At 37.9% G+C, this 25,291-nt stretch overlaps 1 protein-coding gene across 4 annotated transcripts in view; it reads right to left on the minus strand.

Annotated features, from left to right (window-relative positions):
- Positions 1-25,291, minus strand: part of XPO4 (exportin 4) — a 117,405-nt gene that overhangs the window by 15,680 nt on the left and 76,434 nt on the right. For 3 of the 4 annotated variants that reach the window (XM_045844761.1, XM_045844760.1, XM_045844762.1), the window contains 11 exons: positions 21,718-21,894; positions 20,972-21,114; positions 20,341-20,486; positions 19,354-19,531; positions 13,026-13,185; positions 12,193-12,362; positions 10,991-11,165; positions 7,930-8,223; positions 5,985-6,165; positions 2,206-2,324; positions 445-575 (listed from right to left, as the gene is read on the minus strand). In XM_045844761.1, the coding sequence (XP_045700717.1) occupies positions 445-575; positions 2,206-2,324; positions 5,985-6,165; positions 7,930-8,223; positions 10,991-11,165; positions 12,193-12,362; positions 13,026-13,185; positions 19,354-19,531; positions 20,341-20,486; positions 20,972-21,114; positions 21,718-21,894 (1,874 nt within the window). The remainder of the gene's footprint in view (positions 1-444; positions 576-2,205; positions 2,325-5,984; positions 6,166-7,929; positions 8,224-10,990; positions 11,166-12,192; positions 12,363-13,025; positions 13,186-19,353; positions 19,532-20,340; positions 20,487-20,971; positions 21,115-21,717; positions 21,895-25,291) is intronic. The other variant, XM_045844763.1, reaches the window with a different exon arrangement.

Genomic DNA, 25,291 nt, shown 5'->3' on the forward strand with positions numbered 1-25,291 from the left:
AAGATATATATCCACGTGCACCATGTCTTTACTAAGTGACAAAAGACTCCCGAGGTTTTGAGATGATCCACAAGTGACTGGGATCTGGGAGTGGAGACTACCAGAGTGTTTCTGACTGGGAGGCACATACTGATCAAAGCCCTGCTACTCTCCACTATCAGGCAGCTAGGATCAGACACTCCACAACAGCTCGTGACACCACTAGTCAAGGCACTTAATGAAAGAGTGATTTGGGGCCCAGGGGCCAAATGCCTCTGGGATCTGTAAAAGAAGAAAAAGATGACACAGTCTAACAACAACAAAAACCCCACAGAATCAAGGCAGCTACAGAGACGGTGGCTTTAAGAAATAAAACTGGAATTAAAAAGCAAATTTTAAAAACTTTCTTCAGGTAAGGTCTTTCCCCCACGTGACAAGTGATAACGATGCTCATTTAAAGGATATGAAGTCATTCCCAGTTCTAGAGAGCACATCAGACTTTTAAAAAGGTCTTCAGGAAGTTGTGGTATTTTTTCAGGAAAAATCTCACAGATAAATGTGATTAATTTGTAGTATTGATTACAAAGGGTTGGAAACTGAAAAATAAAAATTAAATATTTAAATGCTTAATGTTATCTAGTTTTATTTTCATTAATGCAAAAAAGTAATGTAATAACAAGCAAGCTTCTAAGTATAATAATGTTTTAAAAACACATATAAGATATAGAAAACAAGAAGAACTAATTAAATGTAAAAATAAGTGACAATAAAGGGAATATTTTAGTAACTGATATGATAATACACAGTAGAAACAATTATTTTCTGAATAGTTAATAAAAGCTACAGCCAAAAAAAAAAAAAAAAGAAGAAGAAGCTACAGCCAATTCCAGATATTCTGTTTACCTTAAAAAAGTAGCCCTGGCTGGTGTGGCTCAGTGGATTTAGTGCTAGCCTGAAAACCAAAGGGTCGCCAGTTCAATTCCCAGGCAGGGCACAGGCTTGGATTGCAGGCCAGGTCCCCAGTAGGGGCATGTGAAAGGCAACCACACACTGATGTTTCTATCCCTCTCTTTCTCCCTCCCTTCCCCTCTCTCCAAAAATAAATAAATAAGATCTTTAAAAAAAAAAAAGTAAACAATGCAGTCCAATCTCAAAATAATTAAATGGCCTCTGAATAAAATCCCTCTGCAAATGTGTTGATGTGCACTCAAGCATATTAGGAAAACACAAGATGGTAACACCAAAGGCTAAGATTACAGGCACAATGGCCCCTTCACTCCCAAAATTCAGTGACTGCATGGGCAGCCCTGGTAGAGCAGGTGACTGACAACAGTTGAATACACAGCCAAATGTTTAATGCTTTGTTTGATTAAACAATAGTAATAAATAAATAATCCTAGAAGTATTCACCATACAGAGCTGATGACACTTCCCACCTACCGCTAGTACACAGACACCTGGCTCCTGGATCACTGGAATCCCTCCCACCAGACATCTGTCATGAGAGATGCGATGGGCTGGGGATCCACTGCCTTTTCACTTGGATGCTCAACTTTCCACCCCTCCCATGCCATGCGTGCATGTGTGCACAGGCGGACACAACCCCCTCCTCCTCTCCATCCATGTCCTTGTCCTCGCCCTCAGACTCCTATAATATCTCATGAGAAGACAGGTAAGAAGGGGCAGCCTCATCACTATCACACCTATAGCACTGAGTGGTGAAACCAAGGCACAACACAGTTAGAAGGTGCAAAATTAAAAACTGTATGAGTCTTGGTTTCTTACCATCCCATTTCTGCAGGGAGTAATGATTTGTAAACTCCTTCTCTTGTTCAATCCCTCAACCTGAGAATAAATAATGTTCAATAAGTATGAGAGGAATGTGTACACCTGAGCATCTAACTTACTTTAGCTGCTTAATGACAAATGATGAGAGAACCCAAACTGCTAACATTAAAATGCAGTTTCTAAAAGACCCACTTTTTCTGTCAGCAATCTATCTTGAATGCAGTATTATGGGGCAAGAGTAGTGAGGGCCTGTGTTCTAAGTTGTCGACCTCAGTGTGAATCACACTAAACGTAATAAAAACATTCGATTTTCATATGTACTTAAGAGACAAGCAGGTATTCACACCTTTAATAAAATAAAAGGCATGTTCTTGTCTAAAATATCTTTAAACTTCAAGCACACACATTTTAATGTCCACATTCACTTTCTTTAATTACCTTCAAGAGATCTTGTGACATCAAGGGAAGAATTAGGTTGACTCCATATAAAACCACATCTGCAGCTGACACAGACCTGCTTGCTGCTTGCCCCGGCTCATGTCCTCTAAACACTTCATCTACAAACAGAAACCACGCAGTCTTACAGTCATAACATCAACAAATCTGCAAAGCTGGGTACATTTTACCCTAGAGAAAGTAAAAACAGATTCGAACCCTAAGCCACAATAAATCTGTGAGTGGTTAATAGGACACCTGGTGACCTTGCCTGGGTCACCCTTCTGTACTTCACTTTTCAGGGTCTCGGAGCACTCAGTACATATGGCATTCTGTGTTTATACCACACACATCACTCTTCAGTGATAAAGAGAAACTAATGCTTAGTCAATGTTGTGAAAAGTAAATCTACTCCCGTGACAAGCTTGTCACAATAGGAGTTAAATAATTTCCACAGTAACATCTATTTTATCTCTTAGGTGTGTGGAATTTTTTTAAGCAGAAAAGAATAGGGGAAATAGCGAAATTAAAATGTCACATAAAAACAGAAAGTAATTTTTTAAAAACAGGTACCATGATCAAGGGTATTGCCCTTACTCCACAAAAAATGCCCATAAATTAATAGGAACCCTAAGACCTTAATAAAAAACTGAGTAAAGTCTAAAACCACCAATCCAATGAAAAACAGTTCAGTCTAATGATTAATCAAGCAATGCAAAAAAATGTAAGTTATAATTCCTGCTTCATTAAATTCAAGATGACTTTTAACCCTCACCTGAGGATATATTTATTGACTCTGGAGAGAGGGGAAGGGACAGCGAAAGAGAGAAACATCAATGTGTGGGAAAGAAACATCAATCAGTTGCTTCACATATGGTCTGTGACCAGGGATCCAACCCACAACACTTCGGTATATGGAATGACACGCCAACCAACTGAACCACTCAGCCAGGGAAAATTCAAGATGACTTTTAAATGATAACAATTGCATGCTGGTGAGGATACAGTGTGATATTTACCCTCAAAAGCTATATAGGAAAAACATTTTGAGCACTGTATATAATAAAGATGCATTCAGAAATCCAGACAGAGATTTGTTCACAGAAGTGATTACTGCATTGTTATTTGTAACAGCAAAATAGTAAATACTCCAGGGGTACAATATTAGTGAAACTGATTCAATTCCAAAATGTGGAAAACCATTCAGCCATCTGTCATAAAAAATTTTAATGACAAGAAAAAGGCCAGGAATACATTGATTTAAAAAGGCAGAAAATAAAATTGTATTTATAGTACAACTACAGAGAAAATTGTACAGAAGAACCAAAAGGGAAATTATGAAATGCAATTTATAGTTGACTCTGGATTATGTCATAGGATGGGTGATTTTTCTGTCTCTGTACCTGAAAATTTTTCTACTAGAGCATATTACTTTAGAACAAAGGGGAAAAGACAAAATGGGTCCCAAAAAAGCACACTTCTACTTAAAACTATCTTTCAGCCTAATTCTGAACTTCACTGGGGTCTCAGTTCTTCTATCTTCCAAAGCAAGGATGCAAATCTGGCTTCCATCACCAGGAACCTAGGGCCTGTCTGGGCGTGAGGCCATCCTGGCACTACCTGCAGGCTTCCCTAACAAGACAGCTCTTGGCCTGGAGGCCCGGTGGGTTCTGTTCTCCAGCAGTGAGCTCTGCTAAGGATTTGAGAATGGAGTACAGAGATGTACTGCCGGTTGTTCCTTTAAAATCCCACCTAGCATGTTAATTTCACTTCATAATATTTAAAATATTTTGATTTGCCCTGGCTGGTGTACCTCAGTGGATTGCATGCCAGCCTGCAAACCAAAAGGCTGCTGGTTCAATTCTCAGTCAGGGCACATGCCTGGGTTGTGGGTCAGGTCCCCAGTAGAGGGAACGCAAGAGGCAACTGATTGATGTTTCTCTCACATGTCAATGTTTTTCTCCCTCTCTTTCTCTCTCCTTTTACCACTCTAAAATAAAATCTTTTTTAAAAACAAAAATTTTGTTTTATGTCACCTATTATCTTTATTTTCGAAATGACTTAAAAATATCTTCCTTTTTACCATCAATTTAACGAATTAATGCTGTTTCTTTAATCATTTTTTCTATTTTAACTATCTTCATTTTTCTTTCATCTAAACTTCAACCCCATCTACCCTCATTTTATACTTTTAACCCTGAGCATTTTAATCTCAATTTTTTTCCTTACTGTTTCGTTATGATGTGGATCTTTTTGCTCTTTTATTTGGAAAGGCTCCCCTCACCTGTATAACTGCAGCATCTACCTCCCACTTGTTGTAGAGCAGCGGAAAGAAGTGCACCTGGCACAGCAAACCTAGAAGACTGTGGGGCTTCTCCCTCCAAATGTCCTTACAACTCTCCCTCCCTTTCAGTATCGGCTCTGGACTTTGAGCCAGATTCCTCAGGGTACAGGGCTCTGACCTGGTGCTTATGCCCCTGAAAAGCCTACAGAAGAGTTTCCAAGAGCCCACAAATCAACTGATACAGTGTGTAAAACTATGGGTTGGTATGACACCCACTTTTCAAGGGAAAGGTTCAGTAACTACACTTCAGCTTTTAAAGGTCCATGACCTAGAAAAGCTTGAGAATTCCTGGAGTAAGGACTGACATGAAGAAATCAGAAAACATGGGAACTTGTGTGAGAAGTGGGCCTGGCAGAGGGGCAGCTCCAGCCTTGGTGTGGGAAGGAAGCACAGAGTAGGTGTGGGGCAGGGCCTTCCAAACCATGTCACCTGGGGGCCCTAGTTAAACTGCAGAGTCAGCCTTCTAGACTGTGAAGTGGATGGTGCCTGGGATAGCACAGACATTGAAAAGAACTGCCATCCAATGAATAGGGAAACAGAGAAAGAACAAGTTCACGCACGGGGCGAAATGAGGAAAGGGGAAAGTCATAGCACATGGCTCAGGAAGGGAATCTTACAAGGAAGCAGCATCCACAACAACAAATACCTGCAGAACATGAGAAGAGATGCTCGACAGAATTTGTGTTTCTCTTAGAAAGCACAATCTCTTTTGTGTTAAGACAAGGTGGGTCGCACGATCAGAGGGAGGTGAGGGAACATCTACACATAATATAGGTGAATTTGCACCTGTATTAACTCAGCACCAGAAACCCCTGAGCTCGTCTGTAAACACTCTGAAGGGCGTTTCTCAGCACACCCAATGAACAGTTAGGAAAGGCACTGGAAGACTAACTGAGTTCCCCAAGGTCCTGCTGTCCTGGGGCCACTGGTTACTCTCCTCAGGGTGGCCTGTGAGCTCTACCCCAACAAGGATTCCAATGCCTCATCCTGAAGGCAATGGGCTTTCCTGCAGTGGCCACCACAGGCCACAGAGGAGGGACCAGTCAGTAGAGCCTAAGTGCAGTCTGGTTCTGGCATGTGAATCTAGTCCCGTGACATACTAGCTGCTCCACATCTGTGGACAAATGACATATAACTTCTTGTACCTATTTCCTCATCTATCAGAAAATGAGTGTAACAGTGGTATCTATTTCTCACTGCTGTGACAGGAATAGTGCTGGCATTTCACAGGGACCTAACAGATGGAAATTTTAACTATTCTTCTTACAAGAGGAAAGCCAAGCAGGAAGGGCTGGGGGTTCCACCCTCGCTTTACAGTGACCAGAGAGATGATGACACTTTCATCTACTTCGTAAATTGAACTTCCTTGTGGGATTTCACCAACGAAATAGTCTTTGCCATAATAAAAACAACAGTAACAACAAAGTTTATACCATACCTGTATCACTGAAGTCTATGAACTCTTTTGACAGAAGGTTGGTAAGGAGTTCCATAATGAGAAGCAGGTCCTGGTACTGCTCCTCCTCGGCTGTGACATCCACTCTCTGTCGCCCCAAATTATTCTTAGAATATACTTGCAACAGTGTAAGGCAGGCTTCGTACAAGTTCATTGCTTTAGACTGTAAGAAAGCATTCAGAAATTATGCTACTGGGACAAATATAAATATTAAATACACTTTAAAATATAATTTAATACATTTACTCTAAGTCCCAAAAGATCTCAAATACTCGTTTCAAACTATACCAAAACATTAACATACATGAAAAGTACATACTAATTAGTTATACTTAAACTAATAGTTTTCCAGCCATGAAATCTGACATCCAAATTTTTATTCACTTGATGAAAGAAATGATGAGATTTTTGGCAACAGAACTGCTTGGTTTCTGCTGTTCAACAACGTCACTGATTATTTGAAAACTTAAAATTGTATAACTTGCACAAACACCGAGAACCAAACAGCAGCCTCAAACATGAGAATGGCACTGGCATGCCCTCTCAGTAATTTACCTGTGACTATATTTACAATATTGGGTTGGCCAAAAAGTCCATTTAGTTTTTTCTGTAAAATAAAAAACAGTTTTCATTCTCACCAGTAACTTTATTGATTTGGACATTTTGAGTATGTCAGCTATCTCCTGCATGGTATAACGTTGATTGTTCTCAATTAATCTCTCAATTTGACTGCTATCAACTTCAACTGGTCCATCCAACTATAGAGCATTGTCCAGCAAGAAACCTCCAGTAACGAGACACTTCACAAACCACCTCTGACACATTCAATCAAGGCACAGCACCTTCTCCACACACTGCACAACTCTTTTTGTTTCAGTTGTGTTTTTATCTTTCTTGAAATAATATGCAGAAAATGTGTATTTTCTTCCATCTTCCATATCAAAATGGTTATATAAAAATTCACCAATTTTGATAAGTTTTTTTAAAAATGCATACTGATATGACAGCTGTCACAATACGATCTAACGAAATTGTTTTGAAATGAAGACAACTGAGTGTTACTAGAGCCATAATATAGAAAAAAATACTTAACAAACTTTTTGGTCAATCCAGTATTTAAAATACAACCTTATTTTTGAGCAGGTCCCTTTGATCTAAATGAAATCACCAATCAGGAACTCATATTAAATGATTTGGAAGAAGATTTAATCTAATCTAACAAATACAAATATGTATTTAAGATTTTTTAAAGCTTTCTAAATTATTTAATGGCACAAAAAATATACATCTTTTCTTATTAAACATATAAGAATTAAGTGTGCCTAAACACTCATCTAATTTTCTAAACAAAAGATATATGCCCTGGCTGGTGTGGCTGAGCGGACTGAGTGCCAGCCCAGACTGCAGAGCAAAGGGATGCATGCAGGTTCGATTCCCAGTCAGGGAACATGCCTGGGTTGCAGGCCAGGTTGCCAGTATGGGGCATGTGAGAAGCAACCACACATTGATGTTTCTCTTCCTCTCTTTCTCCCCCCTTTCCCTTTATCTAAAATAAAAAAATAACATCTTAAAAGAAAAGATACAAACTACTATTTAAAATTGTAAACCTTAGGGTCCTACCATGAAGAAACTGGTTAATATTCTCTACCATAATCCATTTGTTTTATCAAACAGTGCTCACTTAAATGAATTTAATAACATATTGGCCCAAAGAAATTACTGATTATTAACATGTTTTTAGGGTAAAAATTTGTATTCATTCAATATGCCTTCCTCTGAATTCTGAGTTCTTTTGAAAACTTTTTTTGAAAAATCTTTTTGGAGGCATAAAATTATTTCAGATATTAAATTTGAAGGAAAGTATCTACTATTTCATTAGTTTTAAGAAGTTTTAATCCAAAAAAGATGAACATTAGAAAGTGCTCACCTCTCCAAGATAGCATATCTGTTTATGTGCAACTTCAACAAAAACTTCTATTATGAGATTGACAGTCTCTGGGGTATTTTTGTAAACTTCCATCAATCCAATACAATTGGTAAGGAAGTCCATTAGGAAATTAAAAAGGATAGCGACGTTGTCAATCTGGGTGGCCTCGGCAATGCCACACAGAGCCTCGAGAGTGGCAGTGATTTCTTGTTTGACCTCCTCCTGCTGGCACAGCTGCTGAAAGTTTTCCTGATTTATCACCCTTAAGAATCGCTGTTGTAGTGGCTGAAGAACCTACAAAAACAAAACACAGATTTTTCTGAAAGGCTGATTTACATACCTTATTTATGTCTTCAACTTTATTTCCTAAACTAGAATAGGCACTTTCCAAAACATTTCTAACTGCCACTTTCCAAAACATTTCTAACTGGTGGAAGTAGAAAAAGCACAAAAAAAAACAAAGAATATCGGAACCACGCATTATATTCCCCATTTTGAGGGTCATCACAACTACTGCATGAAGCACACATCACCTCACACCTGTTAAAATGGCTATTATCAAAAAGACAAGAGGGAAATGCCGGCAAGTATGTAGAGAAAAGGGAACCTTCCTGCAATGTCCGTGGGATTGTAAACTGGTTAAACCACTATGGAAAATAGTATGGAGGTTTCTCACAAAATTAAAATTAGAATTACCATACGATACCACAATTCCACTTCTGGGAATATATTCAGAGGAAATGAAAACACTAATTTGAAAAGCAATTTGCACCCATGTTTCCACAGCAGCATTATATAAAATAGCCAAGACATGGGAACAGCCTAAGTGTCCACTGACGGATGATGGATAAAGTTGTGGTGTATATATATGATGGAATATTATTCAGCCATAAAACACAACAAAAAAAACAAGGAAATCCTCTATGGAGACAACATGGATGGACTTTGAAGGCATTATGCTACAGAAAATAATCAGACAGAGAAAGACAAATACTGTATGATCTCCCTTAGATGTGAAATCTATTTAAAAACAAAAAAAGCAAACCCTACCATACTCATAGAAAATGTTTTGTTGTTTCCAAAGGTGTGACTGGGGAGAGTGGAATTTGGAGAAAGGTAGTCAAAAGGTACAAACTCCCATTTACAAGAAAATAAGCACTGGGGATGTGATGTACAACATGGTAACTATAGTTAACACTGTATGACACATAGGAAAGAAAGTTAAGAGAGTAAATCCTAAGAGCTGTCATAAGAAAATATTTTTTTCTTTTTTTGCCTCTCCTTTTTATTGTGTCAAGATGAGATGATGGATGACAACTAAACTTATAGCAATAATTATTTCACATTATATGTTGAGTCAAACCATTATACAGTGATGTGGGTCAATTACATCTTATAAAACAAAAATTATAATTTATGGAAAAACGTAAGTGCATGCTATTATCATCACTTCCTTAATTTAGCTTTAAGAGAGAAAGAGAGAAGAAGGAGACCCTACAAATAACAGAACACAACTCCAATGCCATCCACAGAATTCAGCCACTATCCTCATCTCTTTCCTATAACACATTAAGCCTCCACAGTTGGGACTGGCAAACTGTTTTCTACAGAGCCGGAGCAAAAATAGGTTTACGACTGTAAGTACATGAAATGGAGCTGATTCTTGCATTATGATTTATTAATTATTGTGTTATTTTTCATACAAACACCTGTAAACCTACTTTTGCCCCACCCTTACAAAGGGCTCGGGGTAAATATTTCAGACTTGGCAGGACATGCCACTTCTGGCTCAACTACTCAGTTATGACTGCACTGTCATGCAGACATAGCCATAGATGACATGAAACAACTGAGATTGAATGTGTTTCAATAAAAACTTTGTAAGAACAGACAACAGGCTAGATTTGGTCTGTGGACTAGTTTGCCAACCTCTGCTCTACAGGGTCAAGCCCAACATGAGCTCTTGCCTGTTTTTCCCTTTCCAACTCTTCTCAGCATAGAAAAGAACTTCAGACACTCAGCCCTGCCCTGGGTGCAAAAGTGAACAGGCACATTCACGAAGATAATATCTTAGTTCTGTTTAAAGCTCTACGTATAATAACACAATTATTTCAACTATAAATACAAGGTAGGCCTGGTTTCTCTTTTGGTTCTGAAGTCACAACTGCCTAATGTCTGTCCCTTCTAGTCACAGGATTCTAGGCTGGCAACCTACATGCAATGGTAAGTCTTGGTTCCCCATTTATAGCTTATTATATGAGGCAATCCCCAGCAGTTGTTATGGATTGAATTATGTCCCCTCAAAACTGGTACGATGAAGTCTAATCCCCTAGAAACTCAAAACATGGCCTTATGTGAAAATAGGGTTATTTCAGATGTAATAGTTAAATTAAGATCAGATCATATGGGTAGATCCCCTAATCCAGTATAACATGTCCTCAGAAAGAGGAAATTTGGACAAAGGAATGCAAACATGAAGGAGATTGTCACATGAAGATAAAGACAAAGGTGGGAGTGGTGTGTCTAAAGCCACGCAACATCAAAGATTTCCGACAAAGTCCCAGATGTTAGGAGAGGCCAGACCAAATTCTCCCTCAGAGCCTCAGACAGAACCAACCCTTTGACACCTGATGTCAGACTCCCAGCTTCCAGACTGTGAGACAATAAATTTCTGTTGTTTAAACCAAGTCTGTGGTATTCTGTCACAGCAGCCCTAGCAAACATATATAGTAGTTAATTAACAGCTCCCTTTTCCAGACAAAAGACACTGATTTTTAATGAAGAATTAATATACCAGTTCAGGTTCTCATTGAGTTGGGGGAATAAAATACCTAAACTGCAGAATACATGATAATTAATATTCAATATCATCACAAGCAGATATGGGCAAATCCTTAAGATGTTAGTTATAAAATAGTAAGCTTCAACCTATACATTAGGAAGAAAAATAACAGAAAAGTGATAACTGATGCTTATGTCTCCACAGACTCTTTCATGGCAACACAAAGACAAAGCAACAAGTCTGACCAGCAGGTACAATCACAATCAGGGGCACTATTACCTCGGTCCAATACTGTTGTTTGGTTTCTGTGTCCATCTGTGCAAAACCTCCCAGGACAAGAGCCTTCATCAGCGTCCTCTGCACAGGACTAGACAGGAAATTCAGAGGGGGGCTTCGGCTTGCAAACTGCTTAGCTAAATTCCACCAGTTTTCACATTGGATTACCAGGTTTGCCCTATGGGCAGAAACAGCAAAAGAAAGATATACCACTTACACTGTATGTATACTAAGTAAACAAAATGGAAGGTAGCTAGATTTCATTAATTTTAAAGTAGAGTACACTAGGCAGAGACTTTGGAGTCCCACAAGCTTGCATTCAAATCCCATTTGGAATATGACAATGTAAAATTTTTTACTCTTTCTTATCAACTTCCTGATCTGTAAAATAGGAATAACAACAATAATAACAACCCCAAATCTCATGAATGAGGCTAATGTGCTTAAAGGAGATAATCTGTATGAAAAGCTTCAAACAGTACCTAGTAAATTGTAATCAATAAATATAGTAGCCAATGACAACAGTGGCAATAACTGTATTCCTATGCAGAAAGAGAAAAATGATGCATTTCCAGAATTTACTGTAGAAAGCACTAAAAATTTTACTTTGCAAAATTAAATTATTAAATTATCAATTTTTCTCATCTTTAAAATGAGATAATATTAATAGAATACCTGAAAAATGAAATGGGACTCTTCTATATTAAAGTTTTTTAAAACTTCAATTATAAACAAATTACATTAAACATGCATGCTACTCGTAAGACACTTCAATGACGAATCCTTGAACAGTCAATGCAACCATCACTGGTAACACAGGAAAGTCCTATTTGCACTTCTAACAATAACATGACATTTTGTTTTTTCTTTTAAAGATTTTTAAAAATTTTATTTTCAGAGAGAAGGGAAGAGAGGGAGAAAGAGAGAGAAAGAAACATCAATTGGTTGCCCCATCCAGGGACCAAACCTGCAACCCAGGCATGTACAGGGAATTCAGGTTACCTTCCACTTTGCAGGATGATGCCCAAGCAACTGAGCCACACCAGTCAGGGCCGTGATATTGTTTTTTAAACACATTGCTCCAAAAATGCAGGGTCTACCTGGACCTTAGGAATATGTAACTGTGTGCCACTTGCAAACTCTACACTAAAAAGCAAACTGAAGTTATACACACACACACAGCCTGACTCTTACCAGCAGCTTACCTTTCTCTTCTTTCCACCAAAGTGACGAGGAGCTGCACAGTGTCATTTGCAAGGTCCTGCTCACTACTCCACACTGAGAGATTACTGATGACTTTCTGTAAGAGGTAGCCAATAATCCACTGAGAACCCTCTGTATCTGCTCCAAATGCTGTACTGAATGGCAGACTTATCTTGAAGAGAAAACCAAGTTTTTTAGGTCAGAAAAAAAGATCAGCTAAAAAAAAAAATCCACAGAAAGTCAACTGAAATTAGCATCTAAAAATGAAGTACTGCTTACTTTACATTCAATTTTATAATTGAATTCATATCCATAAATAATAAAAAAGAGATCCTCAACACACCTACCATATTTTTGCTATGCATAATGCACACTTTTTTGCCCAAATTTTTGAGGGAAAAATAAGAACGTGCATTATACATGGGTACAATGATTAAATACCGTGGGTATAATAATCCCGTGTACAATGAGCACTAAAACACAGGTGTGCATTATACACGGTAAAATATGATAAACTTTTCAATTATTTTCCTAATAGCTATAATTGTTCTGTTATTAATACACTAACATGATATTTGCATCTAATACAAAGAACATAAATTAATCCATTCTCAAAGAGTAATTTATAACTTAATATTAGTTAACATATGCTGAATTAAATGATGTACCCTAAGAAAATTATTAAAATCACATGCCATTCATATAGTTCTCTTCCATGTGAAAATGTTCGGCTCTTAGTCACATTTTAATGTGAAAATAACCAAGAAAGTGTCCTCATTTCTACAAATGCTATTATTATAAATCCAAATGAAATTAAACAGTTGTACATTCTGACCTGATCATATAGCTTTTCATCCACCAGGAGGTAAGTCTTTGCCCAGCGTTTTAGAAACCAAACAATATCTTTGCCCATTTGAGGGCTTAGCAGATGGGTGAGATCTGCTCTTATTGCTCGAGACTCAACTTCTGAAACTCTGAGAACGGCAGATAGCAGCCTATGGGTACAAAAAAGAAGTCATTTATTCTTCTATCTATTTATTAGTCATTTTCTTCATAAAAGTCCCTTTCTGATTCCCAGCTCTCTGGATTTAGGCCAAGCTACACTTGAAATTTTCATCAATAAGGCTGTAGAAAAATGTCCCACTTTGTTGCTGCCCTTTTAGGAAGTAGTAAACAAGACAAAGAGCTGAGGGGATTGATGGCCAAAGACACCTTCTACTGAAGTTGTTACTGCATTACTATCTAAAGAGCTTTTTCAGATTCAAAATGGAGAAATTCATAAAATTAAAAGTTCACAGTAAATGCTAAATTCTTCAGCACACCACTACTACTTAACACTGCCATAGTTAGTACTGTTTGTTTTTATACATTGGTGATTCTGTGGGTCAGGTTCTGGTAATTCACTTATCTAGAATGTTGTGAATATTGAAACCTATCTTTAAATCTGATAGTCCTATTCATTTCTTAACAAACTTAAGTCTTAATGGTATTTTAAAATAAAACTCTTGCTAGAAAAATTGCCTACACGATGCCTACAATGTCCTTTCCTACACTACTTAATGGCTGTGTTATGTTAATAAGGCAAAGCATGCAGAAAAATAAAGCATTTGTTCCAGGTGGGTTAGGGGATCACACAAGCAGAAGTGATACACACACACACACACACACACTCGTGCGCGCGTGTGCGTGCGAAGTCTGTCCTGAAAAAGTCCAGCCATTGTTAATATAAAGAGACCAGTTTGCAGCAGCCAAGGAGAGTGGACTGGAATGAGCATGTGTGAACAATGACAACTTCACTGTACTAGTCAGTGTGGGGTGGTAGATGCTGTTGAGTGAGCATGTGTGCTATGTGGCCATTGCATTCAAAATAACTTGAGTAGAGCAAGAGATCTGCATGAAATTTTGCATTAAGCTTGAACATTCTTCCATAGGAACTATTCAGATGATTCAGAAGGCCGCAGCTATGGGCCACGGGTGATTGGCAGCTTCACCACGACAAAACACTTGCTCACACATCACATCTTGTGCAAAATTTTTTGGCAAAACATCAAATCACCCAGGTGACTCAGCTCCCTAAAACCTAGATTTGGTGCCCTGTGACTTCTGGCTTTTCCCAAAACTAAAATCACCTTTGAAAGGGAAGAGATTTCAGACCATCTATGAGATTCAGGAAAATACAACAGGGCAGCTGATAGTGATTGGGGGAACTGTGTGAGGTCCCAAGGTGCCTACTTTGAAGGGGACTGAGATGTCATTGTCCTATGTACAATGTTTCTTCCGTCTTTTTAAATAAATGTTTCTGTTTTTCATATTACATGGCTGGATACCTTCTAGACAGACCTTGTATATTTAACTTGACTTCAGCAAAAGGCAAAGCAGCAGGATTTGATGGAAAGAACCCATTATCACACCATTTTGTTACTATCAATGTCAACCAAGAAAGGCATTCTAATCACAGGAAGTCTGGCTTCTACTGTCCCTACTATTTTCAAGATGACTGAAACTGTCCGCCTATGATGAAATCGTAGACATTTCAGTTCTTTATCCAGCTGGATGTTCCCAAAATGCCAGACACTGCTGACACTCTGCCCTTTTGCAATGCCTTCTCTTGCACATCTCCCTTATTTCCCCCCTCAGCTCTTTCTTACTCTTCCCCAGGCTTTGACATCTTCTTCTACTCTGACTTCCTTCTTTAAACAGGTGGTTCCTAAGGTTCCTCTCCTTTTTCACTATATATATTCTCCATACCACTAGTGCTCAAACTTTTAACAAAATTATTTTAGGGTGCATGTGAAAATGATACCCTGATAACCTCACAACATATTTAAGTGGGCGTGTCAAATTCTCCCCATAAGAATAAATAGTTTTGGTAAGACAGAATTTGATGCTTTTTAAAATGTTCTTCTCTAAAACAAATCTCATTAAGATATCTAGAAACAAAATTTTAAAAAGCACAGACTTAAATGATATAATTTTTAGCCTAACAGAATCTGAAATAGTTACAGTGGCCATTTTAATTTATGCATTGGAGTTTAATTATCATTCTGTTGCCAATACTCACCACATCCATTTGAAAAAGTAAACAAGTTTCTATGAGTTAGAAATTTTACATTGTTTCTTTTTCTCCTTAAATTTCTGTTTTGGTTTCACCTCCCCCACCCCACCCCCACCCCAGACTCTTATCCTAATATAATAAATGTTATACTCATTTTATTTTTAACTTTTATGTATTATTATTTTTTTTAATCCTCACCAAAGGATATGTTTATTGATTTCTGAGAGAGAAGAGGAAAAAGAGGGAGGGAAGGAGAGGGGGAAGAGGAGAAGTGAGGGGGAGGGGGAAGAGAGAGAGAGAGATCGATGTGAGATAGAAACATCGATCGGTTGCCTCTTATATGCACCTCGACCGGGAAATTGAATCTGCAAGCTAGGTATGTATGTACCCTGTGTGAGGATCAAACCCGCCACCTCTTGGTGTGGGGGAGGATGCTACAACCAATTAAGCCACGGGCCAGGACTATACTCCTTTTATTAATTACACAATATACTTCTCTAAAACAAATGTCTAGATGCTAAAACACAATTTTTTTTTAATTTCCAATGACCTTAAGATTTTTAAAATGTCTTCTGGATTGAGTTACTACAATACTTACTAGTATACAATTGCACAAAATATAAACACATTTAAACAAACTAATAAACATAAATATATAACTTTATGCATCTCTGAATGAGATTAACGTAGCAGCGTTTTATTTTCCAAATCAGTTTATCTGTGACAAAACATTACTTATCATTAGAATGAGACAGAGTTGAGTATAATCTGGTCCCTATTTTTTATTTTAATAGATAAAAAATCTGAGAAAATACATTCTCATAAGTAAATGGAAGGCATTTTTAAAATAAGATTCCTCAATTATTTGAACTTCTTGCAGGTTATATGCCAAAAATCATACAGCTCTACCACCAAAAACTATTTTTAATAATATGATAGCTGACAACTCGATTAGATCACTCTTCAGTATTATTTAAGGCAAAGGACTAAAAACCTCCTGATCTGCAGAATTATTGGTGATCTATTACTCAGTCACTCAATTCCAATACCACATTATTTGGTATTACGCAGGTTTCTACACACCTGCCAACCATCACAGTAAGACTTTGAATGAGGAAGAGTTTTGCCTTTTTTTTGTAAAGTGGGAGCAAGGTCAAGAATAGAGCCACAGATAGATGAACCTGGGGTTCCCAGTAGCCTGTCCTCATTCCTCCCTCTCTCTTCACCACCCTCAACCAACCTCAAAGTCCCTGCGAGCTGCCCCTTGAAACACCTGTCATCCATCTGCCTTTCCCATCGTTTTTACCCCACTAACAGAAATGCTTCCTAACTTACCAGTCACCCATCCTCCAAACTGCAATCCTCTAACAAAAGAATGTGATCAGCTCACTTCCCTGTTTTGAAACCTTTTCAACACTTTTACTCCAACTTCATTAATCCTGTTCCACAGCCCACCCTATTTCTGCACCCTCAGCAGGCACCTCTCCCCTTGGATGCATGCCAGTCTTCTCTTCCTTCCTGGCCCTTGCTCGGTTACTATCAGTGCCTGGGATAGTCTTCCCCTTCCCCTGCACACTGCAAACTCCCATCCATTCCCTCAGTGTCAGTGTAAATGCCACCTCTTCTGAGGGGCCCTCCCCTTGATCTTCCCACGTCACTATCACACTTCTAATGCACCCTCAGACCCTGGCATAGTGGAGAGTTGGAAAAGTTGACAACAAAGTCACAATACTGTTTTAGTCGTTGCTCTCCCAAGACTGACACCCTGGTCCTACTTCAGTTTCTTCAGCATGCTATCTGAACATGTTTTACATTTCAGACAGCAACCAGTGTCCTGTAGAATACAGTCTTGGTGATATGGGAAATCTTGGATTACCTTTGCATTTTATAAACCAGAAGTCAGCACAGTGAGTCAAAGAGAGCTTTCTTCCATTTCTCACAACCTCTACTATGACTCTGCTCTGAATCAGCATCTTTCTCTGGATGAGAGCAACTAGTCTCTTCACTGGTCTCATTGCTCCCACCTCTGGCCCTGGTAGTCCACTCTCAATGCAGCACGGTCACCTGGTCTGCTCAAAACCCTACAGAAGCACCCACTCCATTCATGGCAGATACCATAAAAGCCCAAAGACTTTACTGATTCCCTTCTATTTCCCCTCTAACCCCATCAGCCACACAATTTCACCTTATGTGCTCCACCCGCCACGGCGGGCCCTGTTGGTCCTGGATGAGGGCCTGCAGTGGGGCTTCTGCATCCACTGTTCACTGTGGCAATGTTTTTCCTTAGCCTTCCCAGGCCCTAACCAACCTCAAGCTTTGGCTCACCAGACACCTTCTAAAGGAAGCCAACAGTGACTACAAGACTTAAAGTTATAAGCAGTTGTCCTGGCCAGTGGCTCAGTTGGTTGGAGCATCATCCCTCCAGTACAACAAAAGGTTGCAGGTTCAATCCCTGCTCAAGGCATGTACAAGAGGCAACCAATCAATGTTTCTCTCTCATATCAATGTTTCTCTCCCTTTCTTCCCTCTCCCCCCTTTCTAAAATCAATAAACATATATCCTCAGGCAAGGATATTAAAAAATAAAGTTACAAGCAGTCCCTGAGTCTGCACTCCTAATCCCCGCACCCTGCCCAGCCTCTTACCACAGCTTCCTATGGTCTCCTAACATAAACAAAATTAATTTATTCATTGTCTCTCCCCTACAGGGAGCTTCAAAAGGGGAGCAATTTGTCTGTTTTGCTCATTAATGTATCCCAAATGCCTAGAACAGTGCCAGATACATAGGAGGTACTCAATAACTTCTGTCAAATATTTTCTTCAAGAAATGTAAATTTATCTTTTAATCAAATAAGTACTATTTCTCCTGTATACCATTCCATTTCACATTAATTCTTTAGACTAAAAAAATAAAGCAAAAAAACTGGTGGTTTTCTTTGGTGGTTGTTTCAACTCTCTCCTTATTCCTCCATAGTCTGTGCTCTCAGGTACCAAAATGTTTTGCTCCCACAGCGGTGACTGGGACTGGCAAAAATAGAAAAAGCACTGAAAATACAAGGAAAGCATCCCTGATGATACTGCCCAGGCAAGAAATATGAGAGAGTATCACATGACAGCATACTGAAATGAACTGCCTTTGAATTAACATTCACCATGAATCAAACCAAAGCAAAAGCAATGATTTCCTGACACTTAATCATAGGCCCATAGTCATCCTAAAAGGAAGAGAGAAAACTCTTCCAATACAGCACTGATATTTTATTTCAAACGAGAGAATGCAATGATAAAAGATTAAGTTTCCAAACATTTCCTTGATAATAGCTTACAAGGTCAATATTTAAAAGTCATACTTTCTACTGCACAGACTCAAATGATACCCATGTATTTTGGCATTAAGATAAAAAAAATTAAGGGGCACAGCACCTTGTATGAGTTACTGATTTTGTAACTGACAAAACCAATGTTATTTCATCATTGATATCTCTGCCTGCCACCTAAATTTAAATATACTGAAATTTAAAATGCTGTTTTCAAATTCACTTTTAGGAGGACTTAGTTCAGGTTTACCCCTCCTCATTAAAAAGTAATGAAAAAGTTGCCATTGCTATTAGGAAGATTAAAATGAATTCTTTCAATTGAGGCACAAAGTCTTGTAACTTCATTGACAGGGCTTTCAAGATTCACATATTTGGTATAAATAGTTCTATTTTATGAGAATCAGTTTCCTTAAGAAAGACACTAAACTGTAATTTTATCTTTATGAATAGTAAGTACTTGCTAACATTCATCTGGTCTCTAAGAATGCCATGTTCCGTTTCTTGCATTTACGGTGCCTGTCCCCACCTTGGTACTGCTTTCTGACAGACAGGGTGTGGTCACTGTACGCTTGCTCTCCTAAGTGCTAGGGATGGCTATCAATCTCACCGAGTGGTGCTGCTTAAACATAGTGAGTACTTGCCGTCCTTGTTTATTTCAAGGCTTCTCCAAGTTTTATCTTCTTTCATGTATCAGATTTACAATGTGTCTATCACTCAAGTCATCTACCCATCAACTCAGAACTTAATAAAACAGTATAAATTACAAGAGCACAGCTATAGAGTTCATATTACCTAATCACAGAATCTGTTCTGTTGTACCCTGGGATGGAAGAAGCCTTTTCTCCTGGAGATCCCAAAATTTGAAGTGTTGTATTAATGTCAACTTCAGATGAATGCTTAATGGAATATTCCATTATTTCTGGAGGTATTAGCGGAGTCTCTCCCTGAGTATCATCAGCTAAGAGGTAGCCTTCAGTTTAAAAAAAATTAAAAAATGAACACTTAACAAATCTACATTTATCAAATTGTACTATAAATGTTTTGTTTTATTTGATTTATATATCATATAAGTTGATGTAAAAGTAAATTATAAATTTAATATGTTAATTTCAAGATTGATGAGAAGAAACTTTCTATTTCTTAGATAATTTACTCTCAGAAAACAGGAAAGAACAAAGGACAAATGTTTATTCAACAATTTTATCACTTATACTGACATGTAGGCTTTTTAATCTGCTACCTTTTAGTCATTTCAGTAATATATTCTGTAAAGTTAATAGGAATTTCACTATTATCTATATCAAAATTCAGTATTTGGGGATGCCTTTTCAAAAATTAAAATTTTTTTCCTGATTATTGAAAACACAGAAACACTAACAGTATGGTTACAGAAGAAGACTCTAAAAGTCGGACTGCCTAGATTTGCATTCTGGCTCCAAAAATTAATAGCAGTATAGCCATGAGCTAGTTCCTTATACTCTCCAAGTCTCAGCCTCTTCATTTATAAGAAGGGGATAATAATGACAATAATAATACCTAATAATAGTACCAATTCAATGGGCTACAATGAGCCCCACATAAAATATTCAGTATGCAATAGGCACTGAATACATGTTAGCCAATATTTTTTAAAAATGCATCCATAGCTGTAACATATAACAGCTGTCACCAAAATTCATCCAATACTACATATGGACTATTACTTTTAATATATGAAGCTTTTTAAGGCTTAAACTGCTCAGCTGGCAATTATGTTTTAAAAGGAAACAACCAACCAACCTGTAACTAAAATAAGCCAGTGAATATCTTCATATAGGTCATCAAGCATTTTGTTGTCAATGGTTCTTGAACCAGGTGAAGCAAGTAACTGCTGCTGATGTCGCTGTAACTGACTGTGAAGCCTTGTTACTCTTTCTTCTAATAAACTGAAAGAAGAAAAAAACAATAGTTTCATAAAGTTCAATAAGCAGAAACCTAGAATAATGTAATTTCCATGTGTGAAACAACATAAATTAAGATCTTAGCACAAAAACACATATATAAAAGAATTTATCCTCATACACAACTGTTCTTATAGCACTACAGGAACTGTGATTTATCGTTTATGAGAGAATTAAAACAGTGCTTTACAAACAATCAAGGTTTACAACTGGCATTTGAAAACTGCTTATTACAAGTTTTTACTGATAGGGGTCAAACCATGTCTCATTCCATGTTTCCATAACTTCTCTACCATCTATGCTGCAGTGCCTGGGCTCCAATGCACAAGCCAAGGAACGCAACCTTGAGCATGCTTCTGTCCGCTTGCTCCAGTGTGTGGGGTGCATGCAGGGTCGGGGAGCATGTGAAGTGCTTTCCAGGGAAGTGTGAGTACAGAGCATCTGCTCCGTGGATTCTGTGGACTGCGTACCTTGTCAGAAGGGGTATACAGTGCTCTGCAGCAACTCTTCCTAGCATTCCTACACTGGCTAGTTGATCTGAAAACTGGTCTCGATCATCTTCTTGAAGCTCACTTATCTCTTCTTCCTCACGAGAGGCCACACCATTGGCAGTCTGTTGTCAATGAGAGAAACGAGTGATGAGCTGCATGCCATCGCCTCACCAGCCACATGTCTCCGCTGCGCTGGGAGACAGCCTCTGTACCTCACACGGGGAGGGGACTAGACAGAGTGTGCCTTCAGTGTAGCTGTCCAGGGGCCCCTATCTAACTGTGCTGACAGCCCTGCAGTCACCCAAAGGGGAAGAGAAAGAAGGGAAGGACAGACCCACAGCACACATACATAAACACAGTTCTAACTGCCCACCCCCAAACCACCTCCCACACCAGACCATTTAACTTCTATCACTGAAAGCTCTGAAATCTTTAAGATCCATGGTCCTTGGATACGAGAAGTCATTCATACCACTTAACAACTAGAAGACACAGGTGAGTAACTAAAAACTGAAGACAAAGGAGGTAATTACCAGTCACATCCCACAAAACATGATGCAATTAGACAAGGGACCACTTCTGCTCTCCATCTAATGTTCTCAGCAAATCCTCTAAAGAGGCTTAGCCCAAATTTCTAGCATTACACAAGGTATAAGAGGATAAAACAGACAAAACAGAGCCTATGATGAAACACATTTTTAATCACAATCTGGCTTAAAACTTACCAAATTCCTTGTGCCATCTGGAGCAGCCAGGTGACACTGAATGTAAGAATTGAAGACTTGAACTGCATGCTGGGTAAAAAAGCCTTTATGGAAATGTTTGTCATCCTGGACCAAAGTCAGCCAGGACTCCAGCAACTTGTCATACGCTTCCATGTACACCATGTCATCTTTATCAAGCTAGAAGGAAAAAAGTTTCACAAAACAATGGCCAAAGAAATAAGGTGGGTATTACAACAAGAGTCACATAGCTATGCATTTAGTTTTATAAGTGTTTTCTTTAATAAAGGTTCCCAACTATTATTCAATTATATAGCTAAATTTGTTCTAAAACTAACCAGTCAGGTCAAGCATTGCAGTAAAGAATGCATAGCCTATCTATTAAACTTTCTAAAATCTTTCTAATAATCTAAACAATTCTTAGGCAAACAGGAATTAATGTTTATTTCTTAACAAGACTGGCTACCTCAATGCTTTATGGAACATGTATTTTTCACATAAAAATAATATTAACATTTTTCTGTAGCGAAGACCTGTTAGAATGAAAATATAAAATGTGTACTTACTACACACTTTTGAGTGAGTTTTAAAACACTGAAGAATGATGACTAACCTAACCTGCATACTCAAGAATATAGGGAAAACTTCACAGATGTTCCTTAACATTTTATAATTTTTTTTAATTAAAAGTAAGACAGCCTACAGAGGAGTTTGAGGAAAGTGCTGAGGCCTTCCTACTTAATTAGTAACCTGGACACATAATTTAACCTGTGTATAGATTTCTTCATCACAAATTCACTAGATCACCATTCAGTGAAACCCAGAATACTTAGTGTCATGCACTATGCTTAGCACAAACACATTCATGCTTTTGAGCTCAGTTCAATGGAAAATGAGAAACAAACAAAAAATTACAGAAAATACACTAATAGCCATAAGAGATAAACAGAGATTTCAGGGTTCGTTTTTAACATCTCTCATAGTTACAAATAAAGAAGCAGAGTCTCTGAACTATGTATATATTCACTCTTAAAAAGGTTTTGGCACAACCCACCACTTCCAACATTCTGTTCAGTGAAGGAAGGAACACTGGAAGCCTATAGACCTAATCTGTAACTTCTTTTTCTGGTTTCTACAGCAAACATACTGGCCTCACCTACAAATACAGAACTCTGGAACCTTCATTAAAGAGTACTTTCATCAACTTGTCAGTCACTCAAAAAGGGAAAGTACTAAAATATCTACACCAAGTATTCCAGATTCAGCAGGACCATGTGGACACTACCACCAGTTCATGACATCTAAGCACCAAGTACACTGCTTCCAGTGAATCATTTCCTTGTGCTTTTAGCTTTTGTTAACCCACTGCCTACAAGGAAAGTTATTTTCTGAGGCAGATAAACCTTACAAAAATTTATAATATTTTAAAGTAATTTTGTGAAAAATGTACATAAAAATGAAGGGAAAGTAAAAAGAACACCATTAGATAATTTTAATAAGAATTTGAACATAACAAACTCATTTCTTATTCCATTTGTTCCTGGCCTTGAAACTACATACAGTTTAAGCTCTCACTTGATGTCATAGGTAGGTTCTGAAACTTTAAGTGAGAACACGTATGACTAATCCACTTTTACCACAGACTGATTGATATGAAACAACGTTATTCAAGAACCAGATGGATGATGCAAATAGACAACATTCTTTGAAAGTCACTGGAACACAGTCACCTTGTAAATAGTCCATTCTTGCTATTTGTGGCATATATGTTCTTTAAAGTCGCCATGAACTCTGAATTAGTGCACTCAGGGTTATGTTCCTTCTGTTTTTCACCAGGCATAGATGAACAAACAGACCAACACACCACGTTGTTTTAAGTTTGTTTGTTTATAGACACTCATGGCAACAGCACTGCAACTTGTGTCTGAATGCAACCTGTCTAACATCTGCATTTGCTCTACATCATGGCTTCCTTGCTCTCTGGAACACCAGAGAGAACTCAGCACAACACTGGGGGTAGAATGTGTGGAGGGCTGGGAGGTCATGTCATTTTAAAAAGTGAAATCATCCAGTTAATGCATAGGAAGAACTTCAACATCTTGTGACAAAAATTTGAAATATCCCATTTCACAAAAAAATGCAGAAAATGTATCACTGGAGAGTGTAAAAGGGTTTGCAGTATGAGGGCTGAAACAGGAAGGCAGAGAACTGAAAACAAAACTGCCTTGTTTGACCTCAGCTGGGAATAAGCAAGCCAGGCAATTCTACTAACCGTCATTCTTTGCATGCGTCTAAGAATGATTGTGAAAGTGCCACCAGTTCTGATTTTGGAGTTACAAATAGATGTTAGCAACAGGGCTACCATATTTTTCTGACTACAAGATGTACTCCCTTCCCCCCACATTTGGGAGGAATAATGGTCGTTAATACTGCTGTTGAGTTCTATTTACATTTACATTCATGAAATATTATGTTATTTATGTTATTAAATATTTTACCACATTTTTTTGCTTCAAATTTTTTTTTTGCTATTTTCCTCCTCTAAAACCTAGGTGCATCTTATGGTCTGAAAAATACAGTAATTTGTAAATATGGAATCTGCAAAATATGAGGATCAACTGTACTTGTCTCTAGTAGGTTCTAACTAACTAATTAAGCTGGTTCTTTTTGCTCATCTATCATGAAAATGTATTGCCCTTTTGAAAACTTTGATTAATTGATGACTTTCTTAAAGAACAGCCAAGTGCTTGGTTCCATAAATGCAACAGCATATTCATTAAGATTTATAAATACTGTCTTGGCCAGTATGGCTCAATTGGTTGGAACACCATCCCATAAACCAAAGGGTTGTGGGTTCAATTCCCTGTCAGGGCACATAGTAGGGTGGGGTTTCAGTCCCCAGTTGGGGTGCATATGAGAGGCAACCAATCAATGTTTCTCACATCTCTCTTCCCGCCACCATTCCTTCCACTCTCTCTAAAATCAATGAGCATGTCCTTGAGTGAGGATTAAAAAAAACATTTATAAATACCAATGAAAAGGATTAATTCAACCAATTTGTCTTCATTTATACATCATTTATTTCCTTCCAACCACCTTTGTACTGCTTTCAACAATCCAATTACAAACGATATTAAGTAAAATTTTGTTACATGAATATCAAAAATGATCAACAGTGTTAATATCATTTAGCAAAATATGACAGTCCAAACCCTTCTGTCATAAAATATCGGTGAAGTCTCCCTGTGTAATGAGAATGCCTTATTTTTTTTTTCCTTTTTGGCTTTGGAAATACACTGTTCATGAATCATGAGAATCTCTGTAGGATATAGCTACAACTCAGTCCCAGATTTCACTTATACTATCAACTTCACCATCATTAAAGAGCCCGGAGTGCTGCTGTTTCTTTTACATTTATCTTCTGATTTGTTTTCTCATTGTGAAATGTGTTATTCTGGCATTTTCCTTCTCTTACTATTATGAACAGAAAATGAAAAATTCTGAACTCCTTATGTATCCAATGAAACTTAAATTAAAAAAAAAAAAGACTTAAAAGCTGGTATCTCTAGACTTCCTT

This window comes from Phyllostomus hastatus, unplaced genomic scaffold (assembly GCF_019186645.2).
Source record: "Phyllostomus hastatus isolate PE091 unplaced genomic scaffold, TTU_PhHast_1.1 phas_contig_41, whole genome shotgun sequence".
NCBI lineage: Eukaryota > Metazoa > Chordata > Mammalia > Chiroptera > Phyllostomidae > Phyllostomus > Phyllostomus hastatus.